Raw genomic sequence first — 22,671 nt, forward strand, 5'->3', positions numbered from 1 at the left:
GGCAGCGAGGTGACAAGCACCACAACCCACAAAAAAGGTAACGAGGGCACTGTATAACACAGGATCTTCTCTTTGTATCTGGCAGGAACACCAAAGTTAAAATGCCCTAGTACCAGAATGTAGAATTAGTGATACAACGGTCTTCAAGAGGACCTGCGATGCCGCTTCTGCCTCCCGTACCCTGGAGGCAACACATGGGTCACACGGTACGGTCATACTGCGGTGGGACGCAACTCGTTGACCTCTCATGGCACTGCTGAACACTTCAGGGAGGACGATTTCCATTAGCTATGTTTTCTGATGACGTGTCGCGCCGGCCCCGTCCAACAACAGAACTCCTTTAGATCCAAACAGACTCTTCCACTTTCTCACTGGAAGTGAAACCAGGCCACGCGGACACTTTCACAATACAACAGCTGAGAATGCACTTTTCAGTAAAAAAACACATTCCTTCCTCCTAATTAATCAAATAAACGTCTCACTGAAGAACAGGGGCCAGCTTCGATCGGTAAACAGCCGTTACAACGACTTTTTTTACTTCGCGATACCATTACAATGCATGCATTGCCACGCATGCGTTGTACATCGCGAAGTCATTACTACACATTTTTTTAGAACGCATGGTCATTTACCACCCATGCCTTTACTCCAAATTTTGTTGTAAAGGTATGTATGGTAAATGACCATGCGTTCTAAAAAACATGTAGACCGTCCACGTTGTTGTAAGGAAACAGAGGTTGTTCCGTTTCCTCACAACAACGTGCACCGCCCCTCAGAGACGACGTGAAGCAGGAACCACGAGGAGAGAGGAACCACAAGGAGTGAGAGGTAAGGAGGATTGAGCATGGGCTGGGGTTTTATTTTTTAGGGTTTAGGTAGTGCAGTGGTGTTTGGGTAGTGTAGGGGTCGTACTGGGGTAGTGTTTTAGGGTTTAGGGTAGTGCAGTGGTGTTTGAGTAGTGTAGGGAGTCATGCTGGTGGTAGTGTTTTAGGGTTTAGGGTAGTGCAGTGGTGTTTGTGTAGTGTAGGGGGTTGTGCTGGGGGTAGTGTTTTAGGGTTTAGAGTAGTGCAGTGGTGTTTGGGTAGTGTAGGGGGTCATGCTGGGGGTAGATTTAGGGTTTAGGGTAGTGCAGTGGTGTTTGAGTAGTGTAGGGAGTCGTGCTGGGGCAGTTTTTTAGGGTTTAGGGTAGTGCAGTGGTGTTTGCGTAGTGTAGGGGGTTGTGCAGGGGGTAGTGTTTTAGGGTTTATAGTAGTGCAGTGGTATTTGGGTAGTGTAGGGGTAGTGCTGGGATAGTGTTTTAGGGTTTAGAGTAGTGCAGTGGTGTTTGTGTAGTGTAGGGGGTAGTGTTGTAGGGTTTAGGGTAGTACAGTGGTGTTTGTGTACTGTATGGGGTCGTTCTGGGTTCTAGTGTTTTAGGGTTTAGGGTAGTGCAGTGGTGTTTGTGTAGTGTAGGGGGTAGTGCTGGTAGTGCTTTAGCATTTAGGGTAGTGCAGTGGTGTTTGTGTAGTGTAGGGGGTAGTGTTGTAGGGTTTAGCGTAGTACAGTGGTGTTTGTGTACTGTATGGGGTCGTGCTGGGTTCTAGTGTTTTAGGGTTTAGGGTAGTGCAGTGGTGTTTGTGTAGTGTAGGGAGTCGTGTTTTAGGGTTTAGGGTCGTGCAGTGGTGTTTGGGTAGTGAAGGGGGTTGTGCTGGGGGTAGTGTTTTAGAGTTTAGGGTAGTGCAGTTGTGTTTAGGTAGTGAAGGGGGTCGTGCTGGGATAGTGTTTTAGTGTTTAGGGTAGTGCAATGGTGTTTGTGTAGTGTAGGGCGTCCTGCTGGGGTAGTGTTTTAGGGCTTAAGGCAGTGCAGTGGTGTTTGTGTAGTGAAGGGGTCGTGCTGGGGGTAGTGTTTTAGGGTTTAGGGGAGTGCAGTGGTGTTTGTGTCGTGTAGGGGGTTGTGCTGGGGGTAGATTTAGGGTTTAGGGTAGTGCAGTGGTGTTTGGTTAGTGTAGGGAGTCGTGCTGGTGGTAGTGTTTTAGGGTTTTCGGGTAGTGCAGTTATGTTTGGGTAGTGTAGGGTGTCATGCTGGGGGTAGTGTTTTAGGGTTTAGGGTAGTGCGCCCAACCAACCACAATATCCGTGGACAAAGGGGATCCTGACTCTTTTGAACGCTCCACCAATTGAATAATTTGGGTCAAGGGCCCTACCACGTCCAAGACCTATCAATTCCTTTCTTGGGATCCCTCATATACTTGGAGAAAAAGGTACATAGTGTCTCATCAATTTCAGGCATGTGTGCCACCTTCCCCTTCAGTTAGGGCCTGGGGCATTCTCCCCTCATCCTATTCCTGACCTCCCTTTCAAGGGGTTGATGGATTTTCCCCACCACATACTCTGCCACTTTGGTGTCAGGGGTCCACTCCGCCGACCTAGGATAGTAAATTTGGGTAGGCTCGATCATGTCCAAGTGGACCCCGTCCCCAACCCGGGACTGAGAGGAGTGGGACTCTGGATGCCAGGGACGCCCCGAGTCCTTATCCTCATCGGAAGAGAAATCGTCCTCTGATACACCCTCTCCCTCTAAGGAAAACCCGCCATCGGGGTCTACAATAGTGGTGACAGCGTCACAATTTTCTCCGGACTCCTCCTGCTCCCGGCAGGGTGCATGTTTTAGTGTTCACGCATTCTTGAGGAAGGTCTCCGTAAGTTTATCAAATCCTTCCAAGTGCCCCGCGTTATGCTTAATGGCTCTTTTATTCCCCATCTGGGAGCTACTGGGACCCGCCACCACCAGATCTGGGTCACTGAACACCCCAGGGATCCTTTTCGCCAGCTTATCAACCTGATCCCTAAGACGAGCCAGCTCCCTAGAAATAGCCAGAGAGAGGGCTTGGTCCACTGCTGGAGGGAGAAGTTGGGGGGGCCATTGCTCCTCCACTTCCTGGTAGGAGGAGTAAAAATGGTCTTCTGGAGAAGACATGATAGCAGAGGGTGGGAGCACAGAACAAATGCCCTTAAAATCCTTAAGGCAGCCCCCTCGCCGGTGCTTCAACAGCTGTGCTTTCACCGAAGCGGTTATAAGAATAGTCTGAGGCGCAATACCAATTACCACCACCAGGTGGTGCTGGTCACTAACGTGGCCGTGTGGGGAAATCACCGCGTAGGCATAGGTTGGTCGGGAATAAAACGGACACTAAAGGAGTGACCGGATTCCCAAACATGCGTAAAGACCAGCGGGAGCGTTTGACGGAGCTGCCTCGCTCAGACGCGCCTGAAAGGATCTCACCACGCGCAGAGCGCACAATGGGAGAAACTGCGAGGGGGAGAACACTCTCAGGCAAGAGCCTGCTGCGCAGGGAATATGAAACAATACCAAGGCAATAGTGCTAATAACGTGCACAAGAAACCGCTATACAAACAGCAACAACGTCCGATTAAGCCAAGAATGTAAGGAATGCACTTAACTGACGAGCAGTGAAGAAAGAGGAAGCGGAAGGGACGTCACGATATTATATACGATGGACTGTGATATGATTGGACTATAGTTGCCTTGGAGACTACCCCCCTAATGGTTCATGGGTTGTGTAGTCTTTTGTTTAATGATTGTTGTGTTACGTTTTCTTTGAACTGCTATGCAAATAAAGTGAGGAAAGATATGCATAATCCTCGCCTCCGTCCTGCCATAGAATTCATTAAACTTTATTCGATCTGATTTAGAAACATAGATCATAAAAGTGTACATAAAAATAGTAAATCCCCTTTCCTAATACAATAGAGTGAGAATTAATTAAAACCAGTAGGTAAAAACGGGTGTTTCAAAGCCCGGTTCAGAGCAACTTCAGGTTAACAGAATCCTAAAGTTCAATGTTTCACAAGATCAATCTCATGTACTTCGTGCAAAATAAGGGGTCCAAGTAAGATTTATCGCTCCAATACCTGACCAGTCTGCACTATATAAAACTGCAGAAAAACTAAAAATAAAAAGTGTTTTGCACACTTCTGTCATTGAGCTATATGTGGGCTAAATCTGGGTGATATTTGTGCTACATTTGAGTTCTTTTTTCTTTGGTGGCCATCTTGGGAGACTTATTTGTTATAAAGTTTCCTAATTTCCTCATTTACTGCAGCCTCCTCAGTAGGAAATGCTTTCAGTTTTTTACTTGGATTCCATCAAGAAGGCATTCAGATGTGTCACACATTTGCCATAAATTCAGATTGTTAGCAGTCTAGTTGCTCATTAGATCACTGTAGTAAAGCTACTGCTCACCAGGGAGTTAACTGGAAGTCTACTGCTGGTATTGAAAGTGATTGTTTCAGTCTGCATGTCAGAAGTTTCTAATGAAATAGAAGAGGATTGGAGATCTCACTTAAAACATGCCCAACATTTGCTTTCATGTAGCACTAACCATAATTTCTATGGCAAAATGAACCCCCTAATTTTGTTCCTTTTTAAATTAAATGTTTTAAGTCTTACCAGTCTATTCCAATCAAGATGGCTTCAGGTGTGCCATAATTTTGTCATAAGTAAGACTGTTAGCTCTCTAGTCGTTCCTTAGAACACTCTGGGAAGCTGCAGTAGAACACAAAGGCATCAACTGACAGGCTGCTCCTGTTGAAATATAACAGGAAGATATTCGAGATCTCACTTAAAACATGTCCTAATTTTTCTTTCTACAGCACTAACAATAATTTCTATGGCAAAATGAACCCCCTCATTTTGTTTCTTTTAAAATTAAATGTTTTAAGTGTTACCAGTTTATTCCAATCAAGATGGCTTCAGGTGTGCCATAATTGTGTCATAAGTAAGACTGTTAGCTCTCTAGTTGTTTTTTAGAACACTCTGGGAAGCTGCAGTGGAACACAAAGGCATTAACTGATAGGCTGCTCCTGTTGAAATATAACAGGAAGATATTTGAGATCGCACTTAAAACATGTCCTAATTTTTCTTTCTACAGCACTAACCATAATTTCTATGACAAAATGAGTCCCCTCATTTTGTTCCTTTTTAAATTAAATGTTTTAAGAGTTACCAGTTTATTCCAATCAAGATGGCTTCAGGTGTGCCATAATTTTGTCATAAGTAAGACTGTTAGCACTCTAGTTTTTCTTTAGAACACTCTGGGAAGCTGCAGTAGAACACAAAGGCATCAACTGACAGGCTGCTCCTGTTGAAATATAACAGGAAGATATTTGAGATCACACTTGAAACATGTCCTAATTTTTCTTTCTACAGCACTAACCATAATATCTATGACAAAATGAACCCCCTCATTTTGTTCCTTTTTAAAGTAAATGTTTTAAGTGTTACCAGTTTATTCCAATTAAGATGGCTTCAGTTGTGCCATACATTTGTCATAAGTAAGGCTGTTAGTGCTCTAGTTGTTCTTTAGAACACTCTGGGAAGCTGCAGTAGAACACAAAGGCATCAACTGACAGGCTGCTCCAGTTGAAATATAACAGGAAGATATTTGAGATCTCACTTAAAACATGTCCTAATTTTTCTTTCTACAGCACTAACCATAATTTCTATGACAAAATGAACCCCCTCATTTTGTTCCTTTTTAAATTAAATGTTTTAAGAGTTACCAGTTTATTCCAATCAAGATGGCTTCAGGTGTGCCATACGTTTGTCATAAGTAAGGCTGTTAGCGCTCTAGTTGTTCTTTAGAACACTCTGGGAAGCTGCAGGAGAACACAAAGGCATCAACTGACAGGCTGCTCCTGTTGAAATATAACAGGAAGATATTTGAGATCACACTTGAAACATGTCCTAATTTTTCTTTCTTCAGCACTAACCATAATTTCTATGACAAAATGAACACCATCATTTTGTTCCTTTTTAAATTAAATGTTTTAAGTGTTACCAGTTTATTCCAATCAAGATGGCTTCAGGTGTACCATACTTTTGTCAAAAGTAAGGCTGTTAGCGCTCTAGTTGTTCTTTAGAAAACTCTGGGAAGCTGCAGTAGAACACGAAGGAATCAACTGACAAGTCTCTGCTCTTGTTGGATGTACATGATTTACTGAGAATGACAGACTTCATTCTCAAATGTTCCTTTTTAAATTAAATGTTTTAAGTGTTACCAGTTTATTCCAATCAAGATGGCTTCAGGTGTGCCATAATTTTGTCATAAGTAAGACTGTTAGCACTCTAGTTTTTCTTTAGAACACTCTGGGAAGCTGCAGTAGAAGACAAAGGCATCAACTGACAGGCTGCTCCTGTTGAAATATAACAGGAAGATATTCGAGATCTCACTTAAAACATGTCCTAATTTTTCTTTCTACAGCACCAACAATAATTTCTATGGCAAAATGAACCCCCTCATTTTGTTTCTTTTAAAATTAAATGTTTTAAGTGTTACCAGTTTATTCCAATCAAGATGGCTTCAGGTGTGCCATAATTGTGTCATAAGTAAGACTGTTAGCTCTCTAGTTGTTTTTTAGAACACTCTGGGAAGCTGCAGTGGAACACAAAGGCATTAACTGATAGGCTGCTCCTGTTGAAATATAACAGGAAGATATTTGAGATCGCACTTAAAACATGTCCTAATTTTTCTTTCTACAGCACTAACCATAATTTCTATGACAAAATGAGTCCCCTCATTTTGTTCCTTTTTAAATTAAATGTTTTAAGAGTTACCAGTTTATTCCAATCAAGATGGCTTCAGGTGTGCCATAATTTTGTCATAAGTAAGACTGTTAGCACTCTAGTTTTTCTTTAGAACACTCTGGGAAGCTGCAGTAGAACACAAAGGCATCAACTGACAGGCTGCTCCTGTTGAATTATAACAGGAAGATATTTGAGATCACACTTGAAACATGTCCTAATTTTTCTTTCCACAGCACTAACCATAATGTCTATGACAAAATGAACCCCCTCATTTTGTTCCTTTTTAAAGTAAATGTTTTAAGTGTTACCAGTTTATTCCAATTAAGATGGCTTCAGGTGTGCAATACATTTGTCATAAGTAAGGCTGTTAGTGCTCTAGTTGCTCTTTAGAACACTCTGGGAAGCTGCAGTAGAACACAAAGGCATCAACTGACAGGCTGCTCCAGTTGAAATATAACAGGAAGATATTTGAGATCTCACTTAAAACATGTCCTAATTTTTCTTTCTACAGCACTAACCATAATTTCTATGACAAAATGAACCCCCTCATTTTGTTCCTTTTTAAATTAAATGTTTTAAGAGTTACCAGTTTATTCCAATCAAGATGGCTTCAGGTGTGCCATACTTTTGTCATAAGTAAGGCTGTTAGCGCTCTAGTTGTTCTTTAGAACACACTGGGAAGCTGCAGGAGAACACAAAGGCATCAACTGACAGGCTGCTCCTGTTGAAATATAACAGGAAGATATTTGAGATCACACTTGAAACATGTCCTAATTTTTCTTTCTTCAGCACTAACCATAATTTCTATGACAAAATGAACACCATCATTTTGTTCCTTTTTAAATTAAATGTTTTAAGTGTTACCAGTTTATTCCAATCAAGATGGCTTCAGGTGTACCATACTTTTGTCAAAAGTAAGGCTGTTAGCGCTCTAGTTGTTCTTTAGAAAACTCTGGGAAGCTGCAGTAGAACACGAAGGAATCAACTGACAAGTCTCTGCTCTTGTTGGATGTACATGATTTACTGAGAATGACAGACTTCATTCTCACATGGCTGAGAAAGATAATGTGAATTTACAGAAAATATGCTCTCATGTTAGCTTCAATTTTCTCTCAAACATGATTCATGATATCCCAGCAGAAGGTTTTTCACAGGGTAAAATCACCTTAGAACACACCACAATTCCTGAAATTAGTATGGTACCATCAACAAATGAATTCTAATGTAACTAAAGTCTGTTATCACCCTTTATAGTTCTCCTTTTGGTAACCCTCAAAATCTTCGATTCACTACAGTGCATTTCAATGGGGTACTATCATGTATATTTTTCCCAAGATGGCTGCCAGCAATTCCAGAATGAAGTGCTGACTGCCAATCAGATCTCACGAGGAGATGTGTCGTTAGGCTCCACCCAGATATTGAAACTTTTTCTTTTTCTAATTTCTCATGAACTACTGAATGGATGTATACCATTTAACAAAAAGGGATCTTTCTTAACCAAGGGCTACCTTTTCGTCAAATTTGGTGTAATTCCGTTCAGCAGTTCGGGCTGTAGCCGTGTCTAAAGTTTCCTATGGGAATTAACATGGAGAAAACACGTTTTGGGACCCCCCTTTTTTCCCAGCCCCCGCTTGTCGAATCACCCCAAAACTTTTAAGATAGGAGCTGACCAGAGCGCCCCACGAGTTTTGAAAATGTTGCGAAGATTCGTCAACCGACGCCAAAGTTATTGGGAAAAGAATGTTATGATTTTCCTATGGAGAATAGGTCCTAACTATAACTACCTACTGGCGACCGCCAATAGGTAATATATATATATATATATATATATATATATATATATATATATATATATATATATATATATATGTATATATATATATATTAGAAGATGAAGGATCACAAGAAAACAACACACAGCCAGGGCAAACATTTGGATCCAGAAGGATATGAGTCACAACGAAATAAAATATCCAAGAAAGAAGTGACTAAAACAGATGTACTCACCAAAAAACTATAATATAGTACAAGATGATTAGCTAGTTATAGATAGGTCTTCTTTTCGATAGAAAAAGCATTCTTTGGTTTGCTAATAACATTGGCTTCATTTGAAGGATCTTCACAAAGCTTTCCAAGAATAAAGTTCATCCACCTACTGTTCAGCTTCCTGGTGATCCATCAAGCGGGGGAAGAGAAAAAAGGGAGTCTAAAAACTCATGATCCCCATTCATTACTGTAGACTTCCTTAAGAGGGGTTACAACAAAAAACTGCTGAACCAAATTTGGCTGGAAGCTAGATCATTTTCTGCAGATTGTGCTTTTTGTGATTTAGTGTAAATCTATTCAGTAGTTCTTGAGAAATTAAGGTTGAAAAGTAATTGTATATCTGAATGGTTGGGTTCTGTTTGGTCCATGAATGAGCACTCTGGTTGGCTACCAGCAACATCAAAAAATGTTGTTGGTAGCCAATACAGGACTCAGGGACTTCGTCCCCTGTCCTGTCCTGAAATAAAGAAAAAATAGCATAAAGTGTCAGGATAGGGATACACTGACCCCCTTTGTCTCATGTGAGGGGGCCCCAAAGGGAACGCTTAGGGGGCCAAACTAGAAAAAAAAATTGTAAGAAATGTCACTATCCCAAAAGAAACATGGAGGATCGGGAAAAAAAATGGTGGCTGGGCCACATTCAATAATTATGAGCCTGATGCTGTATCAATGAAGGGGAGGGTGCTGTGTGGCCCCCTCTCGAGCCTTCAGAAGCTATGGGAGCACACCCCAGGGTCTAATATTTGTTTATAAGGGGAGGGAGCAGCGCCACCCCCCTTTCGAAGCCTTGAGAGGTCCCTGTAGACCCCACCCCAAGGACAAAAGTACTTTATGGGGCAGGTGGCCCTCGCAGCACCCCTTCCCAAGCATCAAAAGGCCCCATGAAGCTCACCCTCGGGGATGATTACTTTAAGTGAGGGGCCACATGTCTCCCCCTCCATCAGACATTAATGGCCTCGGGGACCCCGTCACCCTGGGCCAGCTCAGTAGCTATGTCCCAGGGAGCCCACACCTGGGACATAGCGGTTTCCCTGCCCACAGTGGCCCAGGCAGAGAAACCTGCATTTGCCCTTGCTTGGTTGGAGCATTTTTTAATCTCCTGCACAGCAAACACCAAGTCAGTGACCAGCTGGCGGGAGGTTTGAAAAATTTCCCACCCGCTGAAAGCAGACTTTTGAAGGGGGCAGGAAAACAGGTCATTATATTACTCCCTTCCAAAGGGAGCGGCATTGGGAGCTGCTCTGCTCCCTGCGGGTGGGAGCAATGCTAGCTCATGTGATATGTGGGGAGCCTGCTGGAGCTGTGGGGGCCACTGCCCCCCCCCCCCCTGGGGCCCACAACAAAAGTATAGGGGGTGCCATGGGTGGACACTAAGTCACCCACCTTTAACAAGTTTGGCTCCTTGAGGATGGGATCCCTAGGGCCGAGATAGCCACGGAAAGGGTGGCCATGTGCCCCCCTCCCCTTGCATATGACAACGGGCCCTTGTGGATGGGGTCCCTTTGGCTGAAATAGGCCTGGGGAGTGTGTTCCCCCACCCTAAAAATGATGCCAGACCCTGGGTGAAGGGCTCCCTTAGGCTAAAATACACCACAGAGTATTAAAGTGGATCTACTAAACACAGTGCACAATCTATGAAAGATTTGTCCAAAGAGTGACTATTCACTTAAAATAACCAAGGTCTGAAGGAGCTAAAGATTATACTACCTGCACCCTTCATACTGTGGTGAAAACTTTACAGATATCCCATCTTCTAAAGAAAAACAACCACAATGTACATAGGTTAGTACACACTCTTCTATGTTAAGTAGAAACTGTCATGCTGAGACGATTCTGTCAAATAACTCATGACTGCCTACCATACTTAGTACGTAGAATCTTTGCCCTCGAAACCTTTTCTGCAGTACCAAATAACTTGTGTGGAACATAATGAACACAAGTCAACTGTCACCTCCACATAGAGTTTACTCTTCAATGCAAAGATTTATAATGTGTTCAATATCTCTACACACCCATGGTGCATTAGGAGCACATGCATTTTGTAAACACTTACACCAATTAGCTGGATGCAGGCTGTACAAAATTAGGTAGAAAAGCAATATAGTATTTATCCACCACTATGTAAACTATAAAACAAACCAGCACACTCACTGGTTGATGTCATCAGTGATGACATAAATGATGTCATGGACCATATCATTAGTAATGTCATATGTGAGGTCATAAGCAGTGCATGGCAGGGTGCAAGTTATAGTTAGCTCTGCTAAGTGTAACTGGTGGATTTTTGTTTTTTTATTCAGTTCAAAATGTTAATGTTGTCACTGGGAAATTCACCAAACTATAGAGTTACTTTGACCTTAATTTATCTATATATATTCAGTCAAAAAACAGAGGTTACGGTAACATTATATTTAGGCTGACATGAGTGATGTCATGAGTGATGTCACTGACCATGTCTCAGGCCTATTTTTAAATTTTTCGACGCCACCACCAGGCAACTCATAGTGCAGGCCATGATTCTTTTCAGATTGGATTATGCCAGTGCACTTTTATTGGGCACCAATCAAGCAGAGCTCACACGCCTTCAGCGTGTGCAAAATGCGGCTGCTCGAATGCTGATCGGTTTGCCTAAGTTTTGTTCAGTCAGGCGTTCTATCTCCGATCTTCATTGGTTGCCTGTTAGGCAGAGGATACAATTTAAAGTACTGTCTCTGGCTTTTAAAATTCTGAAGTTGGCTTCCCCTCCTATTCTAGCTCAGGCCATTTCATACTATACTCCTGCTAGAACACTACGTTCAACGGGACAATTCCTAGCTAAAGTTCCCCGTTTTAAAAAAGCCAGAATGGGCGGTCGCTCATTCTGTGTTCTGGCAGCTAGCCTCTGGAACACATTGCCGGTTAGTATTCGATCTATCTCTGACTTGCTCCTTTTTAGGAAAGCTGTAAAAACATTCTTGTTTCCTTTGTTTTAATGGTTACGGCTGGTTTGATATGTTGGATGTTATGTGGCTCGTCCTTTGTAGCGCCGGGACACCGCTTGGCTGTGGCATCTGTGCGCTCTATAAATATAAAATAACATAACATAACATAACATAACATGAGTGATGTAATATGTGAGGTCATAAGCATTGCATTGCTGGGGCACAAGTTATAGTTAGCTCAGCTAAATATAACTGATACATTTATCTGATTTTGTACAAGTGAAATATCAGCCTAACTATAACGTCCCTGTAACCTTTGTTTTTGTCAGTAAATTTCTGAAGTTTTTTAAATGCTAATTCCTAACTATAATGTCCCCCTAACTTTTGTTTCTTTCAGTGAATTTCTAAGGCTTTTTTAAAATTCTATTTCTTAATTGTAATGTACATTTTTCATGTGAGCCTCTAAGATTTTTGTATTTTCTGTCTTTAATTGGATATTGTATATTATATTTATATTATTATACCACTCACTTTTTGATTTTGTATATGTTTATCAGACACATTACTAACTGGCTTTATTTGTAAGAATTCTTTGAGTCGGCACAACATTGTCACATTTACTATGGCGAATTTGTGATCAGCAAATACATTTCACATACTGAAAAATACACTTAAAGAATTTTTTTTTTAAATCAGAGCCACCCAAGAGGCCAAAACTTTTTTCATTTTCTTGTCAACATTTAAAAAAAAAAATTTTTTAAATCCATGATGATGTCGCGATGATCGCAATCACGTTGTGAAATAGCATAACAAAAGCAGACATTCAACGGCCACATTAAAATATTTTTACATTCATTCATTGAATATTAAGTAGGACGATGCAACGTACAAACAATACAAATTATAACATGTAAAATATATTTGAGAGAAAAATATTCCTCAAACCACCTACCGATAGCAAACAAAAATGTCTGACAAAAAATACAAAAACTAGCCTCAATGGAAGTATATTTGACATTGTACTGTCCGTAACTGAAGATTCACATGCGAGTCGATTTGCTGATACTATATATTGTTTTCGCTTTTTCAGCTAATAGCAATCATGAGTGGAGACAGAGAAATGATTATCTTTGGAGCAGCAGCTCCGTATTTACGGAAAACAGAAAGAGAGCGCCATGAAGCACAGAACCAACCCTTCGATGCCAAAACATTCTGCTACGTCTCAGAAGAGGAACATCTTTATGCTCCTGGCGTTATCCAGAGCAGAGAAGGAAAGAAAGTCACAGTGAAAACCGAAAGTGGGAAAGTAAGTGCGAAGCATGTTTTTCGTCACAGGAGAAAGAATATCAAATTTTGCAAACAATTTACAAAATGTTCTTTACTTTTTAAGGTTGTAACGGTTACTGATGATGACATCTTCGCCATGAACCCTCCGAAGTTTGACAAAGTTGAAGACATGGTCATGTTGACACACCTGAACGAACCCGCTGTCCTCTACAATCTCAAGGAACGCTACGCTTCCTGGATGATCTATGTAAGTTTATTGAGGCGAAAGCCACACCTTTGATTGGGCACCTGGCCAAGATCCAGATTTCAGTAAATTTACCACGCGTACCATTTTTTAAAAAATTGATGTGGATTCCCTTCAGTAGAAACATTGTCCCTTCTTGTACCTAATCAATTAATAAACTATCAATATTAGTATGTGAGAGCCATGTGCACCACACATTTTACTGACTAGCTGTGGAAAAATCATATCTAGAAAAGCCTAAATATCTCCCTTGCTTAGCTAGCACAACGCTGCTCTCCCTGGTCGTAGTACGGTATATAACGGCACATGAAATAACTAAACTGCTAAATAAAGTATCAATCAAATGCATAAAGGAGACTGTTAGAACTGGGGGTCTCTAGTTGGCAGAGGTAGGTACCTTTGTCCAAATAGGGATCCTTGCTTCTAGTCAAGGTAAGGGGAATACACAATTTTGATAACCCCTGCTCACCCCCTGGGCAGCTTGGCACGAGCAGACATTCTTTATCCCAAAGGCAATTTGTACTCAAAACACACAGTAATACAGTGCTAACACTACAAATGGACAGTGCACCAGTTTAGAAAAATAAAGTATCTTTTTCTAAATTCAACAAGGCCAAAACAACAAAAATCCAACTTATATGTAGTAAAATAGCACTCAAAAACAGTTATTTCCAAAATAAAGCTTGTAGAAAACAAATAGCTCCACCTGGGGCTATTACGACGTCAGGCCAGCAATAAATCCAAAGTACAGTGTCAACTGCGAGGTGCACAGCGTTGGGCAAGAAGTCATGCGGATCCCCCAAACAAACAGCACCTCTGGATAACGAAGTTTATAACGATGCCCGGTGTCGGGATGTTATAAACATGCCTGGTGTCGGGGATGTGAGGTGAGGCGTCGGTGCCGAGGTCGAGGCAGGCTCCCTGGCTGCCATGGGGGAGGCAAGGCGTCGTGTCTGCGAGGAGGCGACATGTCGAATCCAGGATAGGTGAAGTCGGTTGCGTCGGCAGTGAGGCGTCGGTTCCAGTGATGGTGAAAAGTTTGGCGAGTTTGTGGAGTCAGGAGTTGAAGGGTGTCGGACCTGTGTTTCAGGCCGGGCGGTGCATCGTGCACTTCACGAACAGTGCCCCTGGCCTTATTGCAGGTCGGGTGTCGCTGACGGCATTGGAGATTGCTTTTCTTGCTTTTTTAAAGATTTTTTCCAGCTCCAAACAGCAGGAACAGCCTCCAGAGGCCCAAAACTGGAATAGGCTCCTCCTGGCAGGTCAGAACTCTCAGCAATAGAGTTATGGGGAGCTGGGGGTGAAGTCTTTGTGTCCCTGAGACTCCAGACCAGGAGGCCAGCACACACAAGCCCTTAGAGATTATTCTTCATGCAGGTTTCCCAGCAAAGTTCCAGTCTTGTCCTTTCCTTGGCAGAAGCAGCAACTGAAGGCCAACTCCACACAGCAAAAGGGGCAGTACTCCTCCTCACAGCTCTCCAGCTCTTGTTCCTTGGCAAAGGTCCTCTTGATGTGATCTTACGTTCTGGGGTTTAAGGTCCACTACTTACACCCCATTTTGTCTTTGTTCTTCTTTGTGCGAGGGTCTCTGAGCCCAGTCCAAACCAGTTCTGTCCTCACTTGTGCAGTATGACCACAGGAGGTGGAGACAGCATAGTGCAAGGGAGACGGGCCTATTCAGGTGCAAGGAAAACTCCTCCCACTACTCTTAATGTGGTCACAGTCTATTTGGCTCAGCTCTGAGTCATCGAGGAAGGGCCAGGCACACCTCAAACCCCCCCAGTGGCTGTCTACAGTGAATGCACATCCCCAGCCCGTCACTCCAAAACCAGACAGTCAATCCACAAACAGGCAGAGGCACACAGAATGGTTAGGCAAGAAAATGCCTACTTTCTAAAAGTTAGCAAAACACACTTGGGTTTTGACTCGTTGGCAGCAAGGCCAAGTCATATAAACTGGAAAGAACAAAAGGAGTGCCAATGCTGCATTGAAACTACACGAAAAACTTTTTAAGCAAGAACTGAATTAAACACGTCCATTGCTACCATTGATTAGGTTGATTTTAATCAAAAATATATTTTTTGCAAATTTTCTTATTATTTTGCACGGTAAAGTAGAGAAGTGATTAAAGCAATTCAATAATCAAAAATTCAAAAGCCACAGATTTTTACAAATATATACATTACATTACATTAACACATATAAATGACATCACCTCTAGCGTACCACAATCACTCGACGAACAACAACACTCAAAACACCACAGATATGTACAAAAAGTATTCAATAAACATTATAAAGCTCACAATATACAGTTGTATGTACAAAATGTATAAGGCCATCAACAACTAACATTTACAGTATTACTAAACATATATTTTAATTGTTCCGACAGATGATTAGCCAAGGGCGAAGACAAGTCAAGAAAGGGGGTCTACGCGTTTCGAATCCCTTCACCGGGGACTCTCTTCAGGACCAATATTTTTTGTTCAGGTATGGTAACTCATGGGCATGATTGTATTATCGTGCAAAAAGGCGTGTTGGAAATCACCAGCTGAGGCCTTTATTCCGTTAGTCAAATGCCGCCATTGCGGAATAAAGGCCTCAGCTGGTGATTTCCAACACGCCTTTTTGCACGATAATACAATCATGCCCATGAGTTACCATACCTGAACAAAAAATATTGGTCCTGAAGAGAGTCCCCGGTGAAGGGATTCGAAACGCGTAGACCCCCTTTCTTGACTTGTCTTCGCCCTTGGCTAATCATCTGTCGGAACAATTAAAATATATGTTTAGTAATACTGTAAATGTTAGTTGTTGATGGCCTTATACATTTTGTACATACAACTGTATATTGTGAGCTTTATAATGTTTATTGAATACTTTTTGTACATATCTGTGGTGTTTTGAGTGTTGTTGTTCGTCGAGTGATTGTGGTACGCTAGAGGTGATGTCATTTATATGTGTTAATGTAATGTAATGTATATATTTGTAAAAATCTGTGGCTTTTGAATTTTTGATTATTGAATTGCTTTAATCACTTCTCTACTTTACCGTGCAAAATAATAAGAAAATTTGCAAAAAATATATTTTTGATTAAAATCAACCTAATCAATGGTAGCAATGGACGTGTTTAATTCAGTTCTTGCTTAAAAAGTTTTTCGTGTAGTTTCAATGCAGCATTGGCACTCCTTTTGTTCTTTCCATCCTACTTTCTAAAAGTGGCATTTTCCAACACACAATTTAAAAACCATCTTTACTAAAAGATACATATATTCTGAGTTCAGAGAGCCTGGACTTTATTTCTTTATCTATTCCCAATGGGAAGTTATACTTGTAAAATATTACAAAGTATCTCCCATGCTATCCTACGGAACAGATAACCTTTCAATAGTGAAACACGAAATTGGCAGTATTTCACTATCAGGACATGTCACACACACCAGTACCTGTCCTACCTTTCACATACACTGCACCCTGCCCATTGGGGTACCTTGGGCCTACCTGACGGGTGCCTTACATGTAAGAAAAGGGAAGATTAGTGTCTGGCAAGTGGGTGCACTTGCCAGGTTGACATGCCAGTTCGAAACTGCATGTAGACTCTGAAATGGCAGGTCTGAGTTATATTTGCAGGGCTACAGCTGTGGGTGGCACAATCAGTGCTGCGGGCCTACTAGTAGCATTTGATTTACAGGCCCTGGCACACTCAGTGCACTTTAGTAAGGACTTACCAGTAAATCAAATATGCCAATCAGGGACAACCAATTTCAATAACAATTTACCCGAGGAGCACTTGCACACTTGACACTGATCAGCAGTGGCAAAGTGTCCAAAGCATCTAAGCCAGCAAAAACGGAATCCAGCACAGCATCAAAAATACAGGTGGTAGAGGCAAAAAGTCAGGGGAAACCATGCCAAAAATGCCAAGTCTAACAGAGACATAAAATAATTCTCTCTGAGTGCATCCAGTAAAGGCCTTTTCTTAAACCTTCAGCTTGGTTCTTTGTCTTGGGTGTCGCTGGAACAAACACAATTGGGTTTCATTAGTTTATCATTCTGGATACAGCAAAATTAGGCTAAATTCTACATGAAAAGATACTTTTCCTTCAATCAAATATTAAATGTATCTGTTTACATGCTGCAAGCGGGGACACCCCCGCGCCGCACGGCCACCAACCGCTGTGTGTGCCCCCTTGCCTGCCCTCTGCCTCGCTGCCGGCTGACGCCGCTGGCGTCTGCTTTCGCCTGTTTTGTCGAAAATTTGTGCTTGCTTAACCGCTCTTCTCCCCGTGTTAACTATTTTTTTTTCGTAGCGTCTGTTCTCGCTTGTTTTGTCAAAAATTTGTGCTTGCTTAAACTGCTTTTCTCCCCGTGTCAACTGTTTTCTTTTCTCCTGACATTTGTGCCTGCATTTTGTTCGTGTCTATTTCAGCCCTTCGTGCCCTCCTGCCTGCCTGCCCGCCCACCGCGCCGTCTTCCCTCCCCGCTCCCCGCTTCCCGCCACCACCGCTGACCACGCCCCTTTTTTTCTTTCTGTTCCCTCCCCGCTCCCGCCTCCCAGCTGCCCCGCCCACCCGCGCACTTGGCCTTATATGGCGACCGTGCGACGCAGGTGAGTGTGACCCACTTGTGGGACACCCCCGCGCCGCACGGCCACCAACCGCTGTGTGTGCCCCCTTGCCTGCCCTCTGCCTCGCTGCCGGCTGACGCCGCTGGCGTCTGCTTTCGCCTGTTTTGTCGAAAATTTGTGCTTGCTTAACCGCTCTTCTCCCCGTGTTAACTATTTTTTTTCGTAGCGTCTGTTCTCGCTTGTTTTGTCAAAAATTTGTGCTTGCTTAAACTGCTTTTCTCCCCGTGTCAACTGTTTTCTTTTCTCCTGACATTTGTGCCTGCATTTTGTTCGTGTCTATTTCAGCCCTTCGCGCCCTCCTGCCTGCCTGCCCGCCCACCGCGCCGTCTTCCCTCCCCGCTCCCCGCTTCCCGCCACCACCGCTGACCACGCCCCTTTTTTTTCTTTCTGTTCCCTCCCCGCTCCCGCCTCCCAGCTGCCCCGCCCACCCGCGCACTTGGCCTTATATGGCGACCGTGCGACGCAGGTGAGTGTGACCCACTTGTGGGACACCCCCGCGCCGCACGGCCACCAACCGCTGTGTGTGCCCCCTTGCCTGCCCTCTGCCTCGCTGCCGGCTGACGCCGCTGGCGTCTGCTTTCGCCTGTTTTGTCGAAAATTTGTGCTTGCTTAACCGCTCTTCTCCCCGTGTTAACTATTTTTTTTCGTAGCGTCTGTTCTCGCTTGTTTTGTCAAAAATTTGTGCTTGCTTAAACTGCTTTTCTCCCCGTGTCAACTGTTTTCTTTTCTCCTGACATTTGTGCCTGCATTTTGTTCGTGTCTATTTCAGCCCTTCGCGCCCTCCTGCCTGCCTGCCCGCCCACCGCGCCGTCTTCCCTCCCCGCTCCCCGCTTCCCGCCACCACCGCTGACCACGCCCCTTTTTTTCTTTCTGTTCCCTCCCCGCTCCCGCCTCCCAGCTGCCCCGCCCACCCGCGCACTTGGCCTTATATGGCGACCGTGCGACGCAGGTGAGTGTGACCCACTTGTGGGACACCCCCGCGCCGCACGGCCACCAACCGCTGTGTGTGCCCCCTTGCCTGCCCTCTGCCTCGCTGCCGGCTGACGCCGCTGGCGTCTGCTTTCGCCTGTTTTGTCGAAAATTTGTGCTTGCTTAACCGCTCTTCTCCCCGTGTTAACTATTTTTTTTCGTAGCGTCTGTTCTCGCTTGTTTTGTCAAAAATTTGTGCTTGCTTAAACTGCTTTTCTCCCCGTGTCAACTGTTTTCTTTTCTCCTGACATTTGTGCCTGCATTTTGTTCGTGTCTATTTCAGCCCTTCGCGCCCTCCTGCCTGCCTGCCCGCCCACCGCGCCGTCTTCCCTCCCCGCTCCCCGCTTCCCGCCACCACCGCTGACCACGCCCCTTTTTTTTTCTTTCTGTTCCCTCCCCGCTCCCGCCTCCCAGCTGCCCCGCCCACCCGCGCACTTGGCCTTATATGGCGACCGTGCGACGCAGGTGAGTGTGACCCACTTGTGGGACACCCCCGCGCCGCACGGCCACCAACCGCTGTGTGTGCCCCCTTGCCTGCCCTCTGCCTCGCTGCCGGCTGACGCCGCTGGCGTCTGCTTTCGCCTGTTTTGTCGAAAATTTGTGCTTGCTTAACCGCTCTTCTCCCCGTGTTAACTATTTTTTTTCGTAGCGTCTGTTCTCGCTTGTTTTGTCAAAAATTTGTGCTTGCTTAAACTGCTTTTCTCCCCGTGTCAACTGTTTTCTTTTCTCCTGACATTTGTGCCTGCATTTTGTTCGTGTCTATTTCAGCCCTTCGCGCCCTCCTGCCTGCCTGCCCGCCCACCGCGCCGTCTTCCCTCCCCGCTCCCCGCTTCCCGCCACCACCGCTGACCACGCCCCTTTTTTTCTTTCTGTTCCCTCCCCGCTCCCGCCTCCCAGCTGCCCCGCCCACCCGCGCACTTGGCCTTATATGGCGACCGTGCGACGCAGGTGAGTGTGACCCACTTGTGGGACACCCCCGCGCCGCACGGCCACCAACCGCTGTGTGTGCCCCCTTGCCTGCCCTCTGCCTCGCTGCCGGCTGACGCCGCTGGCGTCTGCTTTCGCCTGTTTTGTCGAAAATTTGTGCTTGCTTAACCGCTCTTCTCCCCGTGTTAACTATTTTTTTTCGTAGCGTCTTTTCTCGCTTGTTTTGTCAAAAATTTGTGCTTGCTTAAACTGCTTTTCTCCCCGTGTCAACTGTTTTCTTTTCTCCTGACATTTGTGCCTGCATTTTGTTCGTGTCTATTTCAGCCCTTCGCGCCCTCCTGCCTGCCTGCCCGCCCACCGCGCCGTCTTCCCTCCCCGCTCCCCGCTTCCCGCCACCACCGCTGACCACGCCCCTTTTTTTCTTTCTGTTCCCTCCCCGCTCCCGCCTCCCAGCTGCCCCGCCCACCCGCGCACTTGGCCTTATATGGCGACCGTGCGACGCAGGTGAGTGTGACCCACTTGTGGGACACCCCCGCGCCGCACGGCCACCAACCGCTGTGTGTGCCCCCTTGCCTGCCCTCTGCCTCGCTGCCGGCTGACGCCGCTGGCGTCTGCTTTCGCCTGTTTTGTCGAAAATTTGTGCTTGCTTAACCGCTCTTCTCCCCGTGTTAACTATTTTTTTTCGTAGCGTCTGTTCTCGCTTGTTTTGTCAAAAATTTGTGCTTGCTTAAACTGCTTTTCTCCCCGTGTCAACTGTTTTCTTTTCTCCTGACATTTGTGCCTGCATTTTGTTCGTGTCTATTTCAGCCCTTCGCGCCCTCCTGCCTGCCTGCCCGCCCACCGCGCCGTCTTCCCTCCCCGCTTCCCGCCACCACCGCTGACCACGCCCCTTTTTTTCTTTCTGTTCCCTCCCCGCTCCCGCCTCCCAGCTGCCCCGCCCACCCGCGCACTTGGCCTTATATGGCGACCGTGCGACGCAGGTGAGTGTGACCCACTTGTGGGACACCCCCGCGCCGCACGGCCACCAACCGCTGTGTGTGCCCCCTTGCCTGCCCTCTGCCTCGCTGCCGGCTGACGCCGCTGGCGTCTGCTTTCGCCTGTTTTGTCGAAAATTTGTGCTTGCTTAACCGCTCTTCTCCCCGTGTTAACTATTTTTTTTCGTAGCGTCTGTTCTCGCTTGTTTTGTCAAAAATTTGTGCTTGCTTAAACTGCTTTTCTCCCCGTGTCAACTGTTTTCTTTTCTCCTGACATTTGTGCCTGCATTTTGTTCGTGTCTATTTCAGCCCTTCGCGCCCTCCTGCCTGCCTGCCCGCCCACCGCGCCGTCTTCCCTCCCCGCTCCCCGCTTCCCGCCACCACCGCTGACCACGCCCCTTTTTTTTCTTTCTGTTCCCTCCCCGCTCCCGCCTCCCAGCTGCCCCGCCCACCCGCGCACTTCGCCTTATATGGCGACCGTGCGAACGCGCAGCGGTCACGCGCAGCGGGCGCGCCGATTGTGCGCCGAAGGCGCGCCAAAGGTAAGCCCGTCTACGCCCGTCCGCGCCTGGACCGCGCCCAGTGCCAGGACCCCTGGACCTCGAAGACCCCGACCTACACACCTGACGTACTCAGCCGCCACCCTCAGCGCTCTCAACACCGGCCGACACCCAGAATGCCATCAAGCCACTCCTGGACGTACCAACGGACCTTTCAGCTGCCACGCCTGCAAGTTCTCATGCATCCGATCCTGCCCCGCACCCACCAAGCCGAACACCAGCAGTACCCACCTCAAGTGCATCCTGCTCAACACCCGCTCCGTCCACAGACACGCCATCGAACTCTGGAACCTCCTCGACGCCACAGCCCCTGACGTTGCCTTCCTCACGGAGACCTGGATGAACGCCTCTTCAGCTCCCGACATCGCCATCGCCATCCCAGAGGGCTACAAGATCGTCCGGAGGGACCGAAACGCCAACCAGATGGGAGGAGGCATCGCCATCATCCACAAGAACACCATCCGTCTCACGACCAGCACCGACAACACCCTGACCAGCGCCGAACACCTGCACTTCCAGATCCACACCAACCCGACCACCACCCTCAGAGGCACCCTGATCTACCGACCCCCTGGACCACGCACCCAATTCAGCGAGGACATCGCCGACTTCGTCAGCCCGCTTGCCCTCCCCTCCGCTGACTACATCCTCCTGGGAGACCTCAACTTCCACCTGGAGAACAACAACGACCGCAACACCAGCACCCTGCTCGACAACCTCGCCAACCTGGGACTCAAGCAACTGGTGTCCACCCCCACCCACCTTGCCGGACACACTCTCGACGCCGTCTTCTCATCCAGCACAGACATCGACTTCAGCCACGCCACAGAGCTTCACTGGACGGACCACAGCTGCGTCCACTTCACCTTCAAGAGAACGCCGACCCACCATCACCAACAACAGGCCGCCCGCAGAAGCTGGAACAAGATCACAGCAGACCAGCTCGCCACCTCCCTGAGCCAGCACCCTCCTGCCAGCTCAGCGAACCCCAGCCAGGCCGCCGACAACCTCACGAAGTGGATCAGCAACTGCGCGGACGAACTCGCCCCACTGAGGACCGCGCCCAGCAGACCCGGCAGCAAGAAGGCCCCATGGTTCACCGACGAACTCAAGAGCTCCAAGAAGAACTGCCGAGCCCTCGAGAAAGTCTGGAAAAGGGAACCGACACCGGACAACAGGACCTCCTTCAAGCTTGCTACCCGGAAGCACCACCAGCTGATCCGCGCCGCCAAGAAAACAGCATTCAAGGACCGGTTGGACAACAACGCACACAACTGCAAGGAACTCTTCAACATCGTGAAAGAGCTTTCCAACCCCAGCGCAGGAAACAACGACATCACCCCATCGCAAGACCTCTGCAACTCCCTCGCCTCATACTTCCACAACAAGATCACAGACATACACAGCAGCTTCGACAACCAACCAACGCACAGCATGACCGAACAACCACCCCCCACCACCACCCTCCACGCCTGGACCCCGATCAGTACCGAAGACACCATCCGCACGATGAACTCCATCCACTCC

General features: G+C 46.1%; 1 protein-coding gene across 2 annotated transcripts in view; it reads left to right on the plus strand.

The window, feature by feature from the left end:
• Positions 1–22,671, plus strand: part of LOC146809876 (myosin-3-like) — a 290,498-nt gene that overhangs the window by 40,688 nt on the left and 227,139 nt on the right. For both annotated transcript variants that reach the window (XM_085616730.1, XM_085616731.1), the window contains 2 exons: positions 12,644–12,859; positions 12,944–13,087. In XM_085616730.1, the coding sequence (XP_085472856.1) occupies positions 12,644–12,859; positions 12,944–13,087 (360 nt within the window). The remainder of the gene's footprint in view (positions 1–12,643; positions 12,860–12,943; positions 13,088–22,671) is intronic.

This window comes from Triturus cristatus, chromosome 7 (assembly GCF_964204655.1).
Source record: "Triturus cristatus chromosome 7, aTriCri1.1, whole genome shotgun sequence".
In the NCBI taxonomy this organism is placed as follows: domain Eukaryota; kingdom Metazoa; phylum Chordata; class Amphibia; order Caudata; family Salamandridae; genus Triturus; species Triturus cristatus.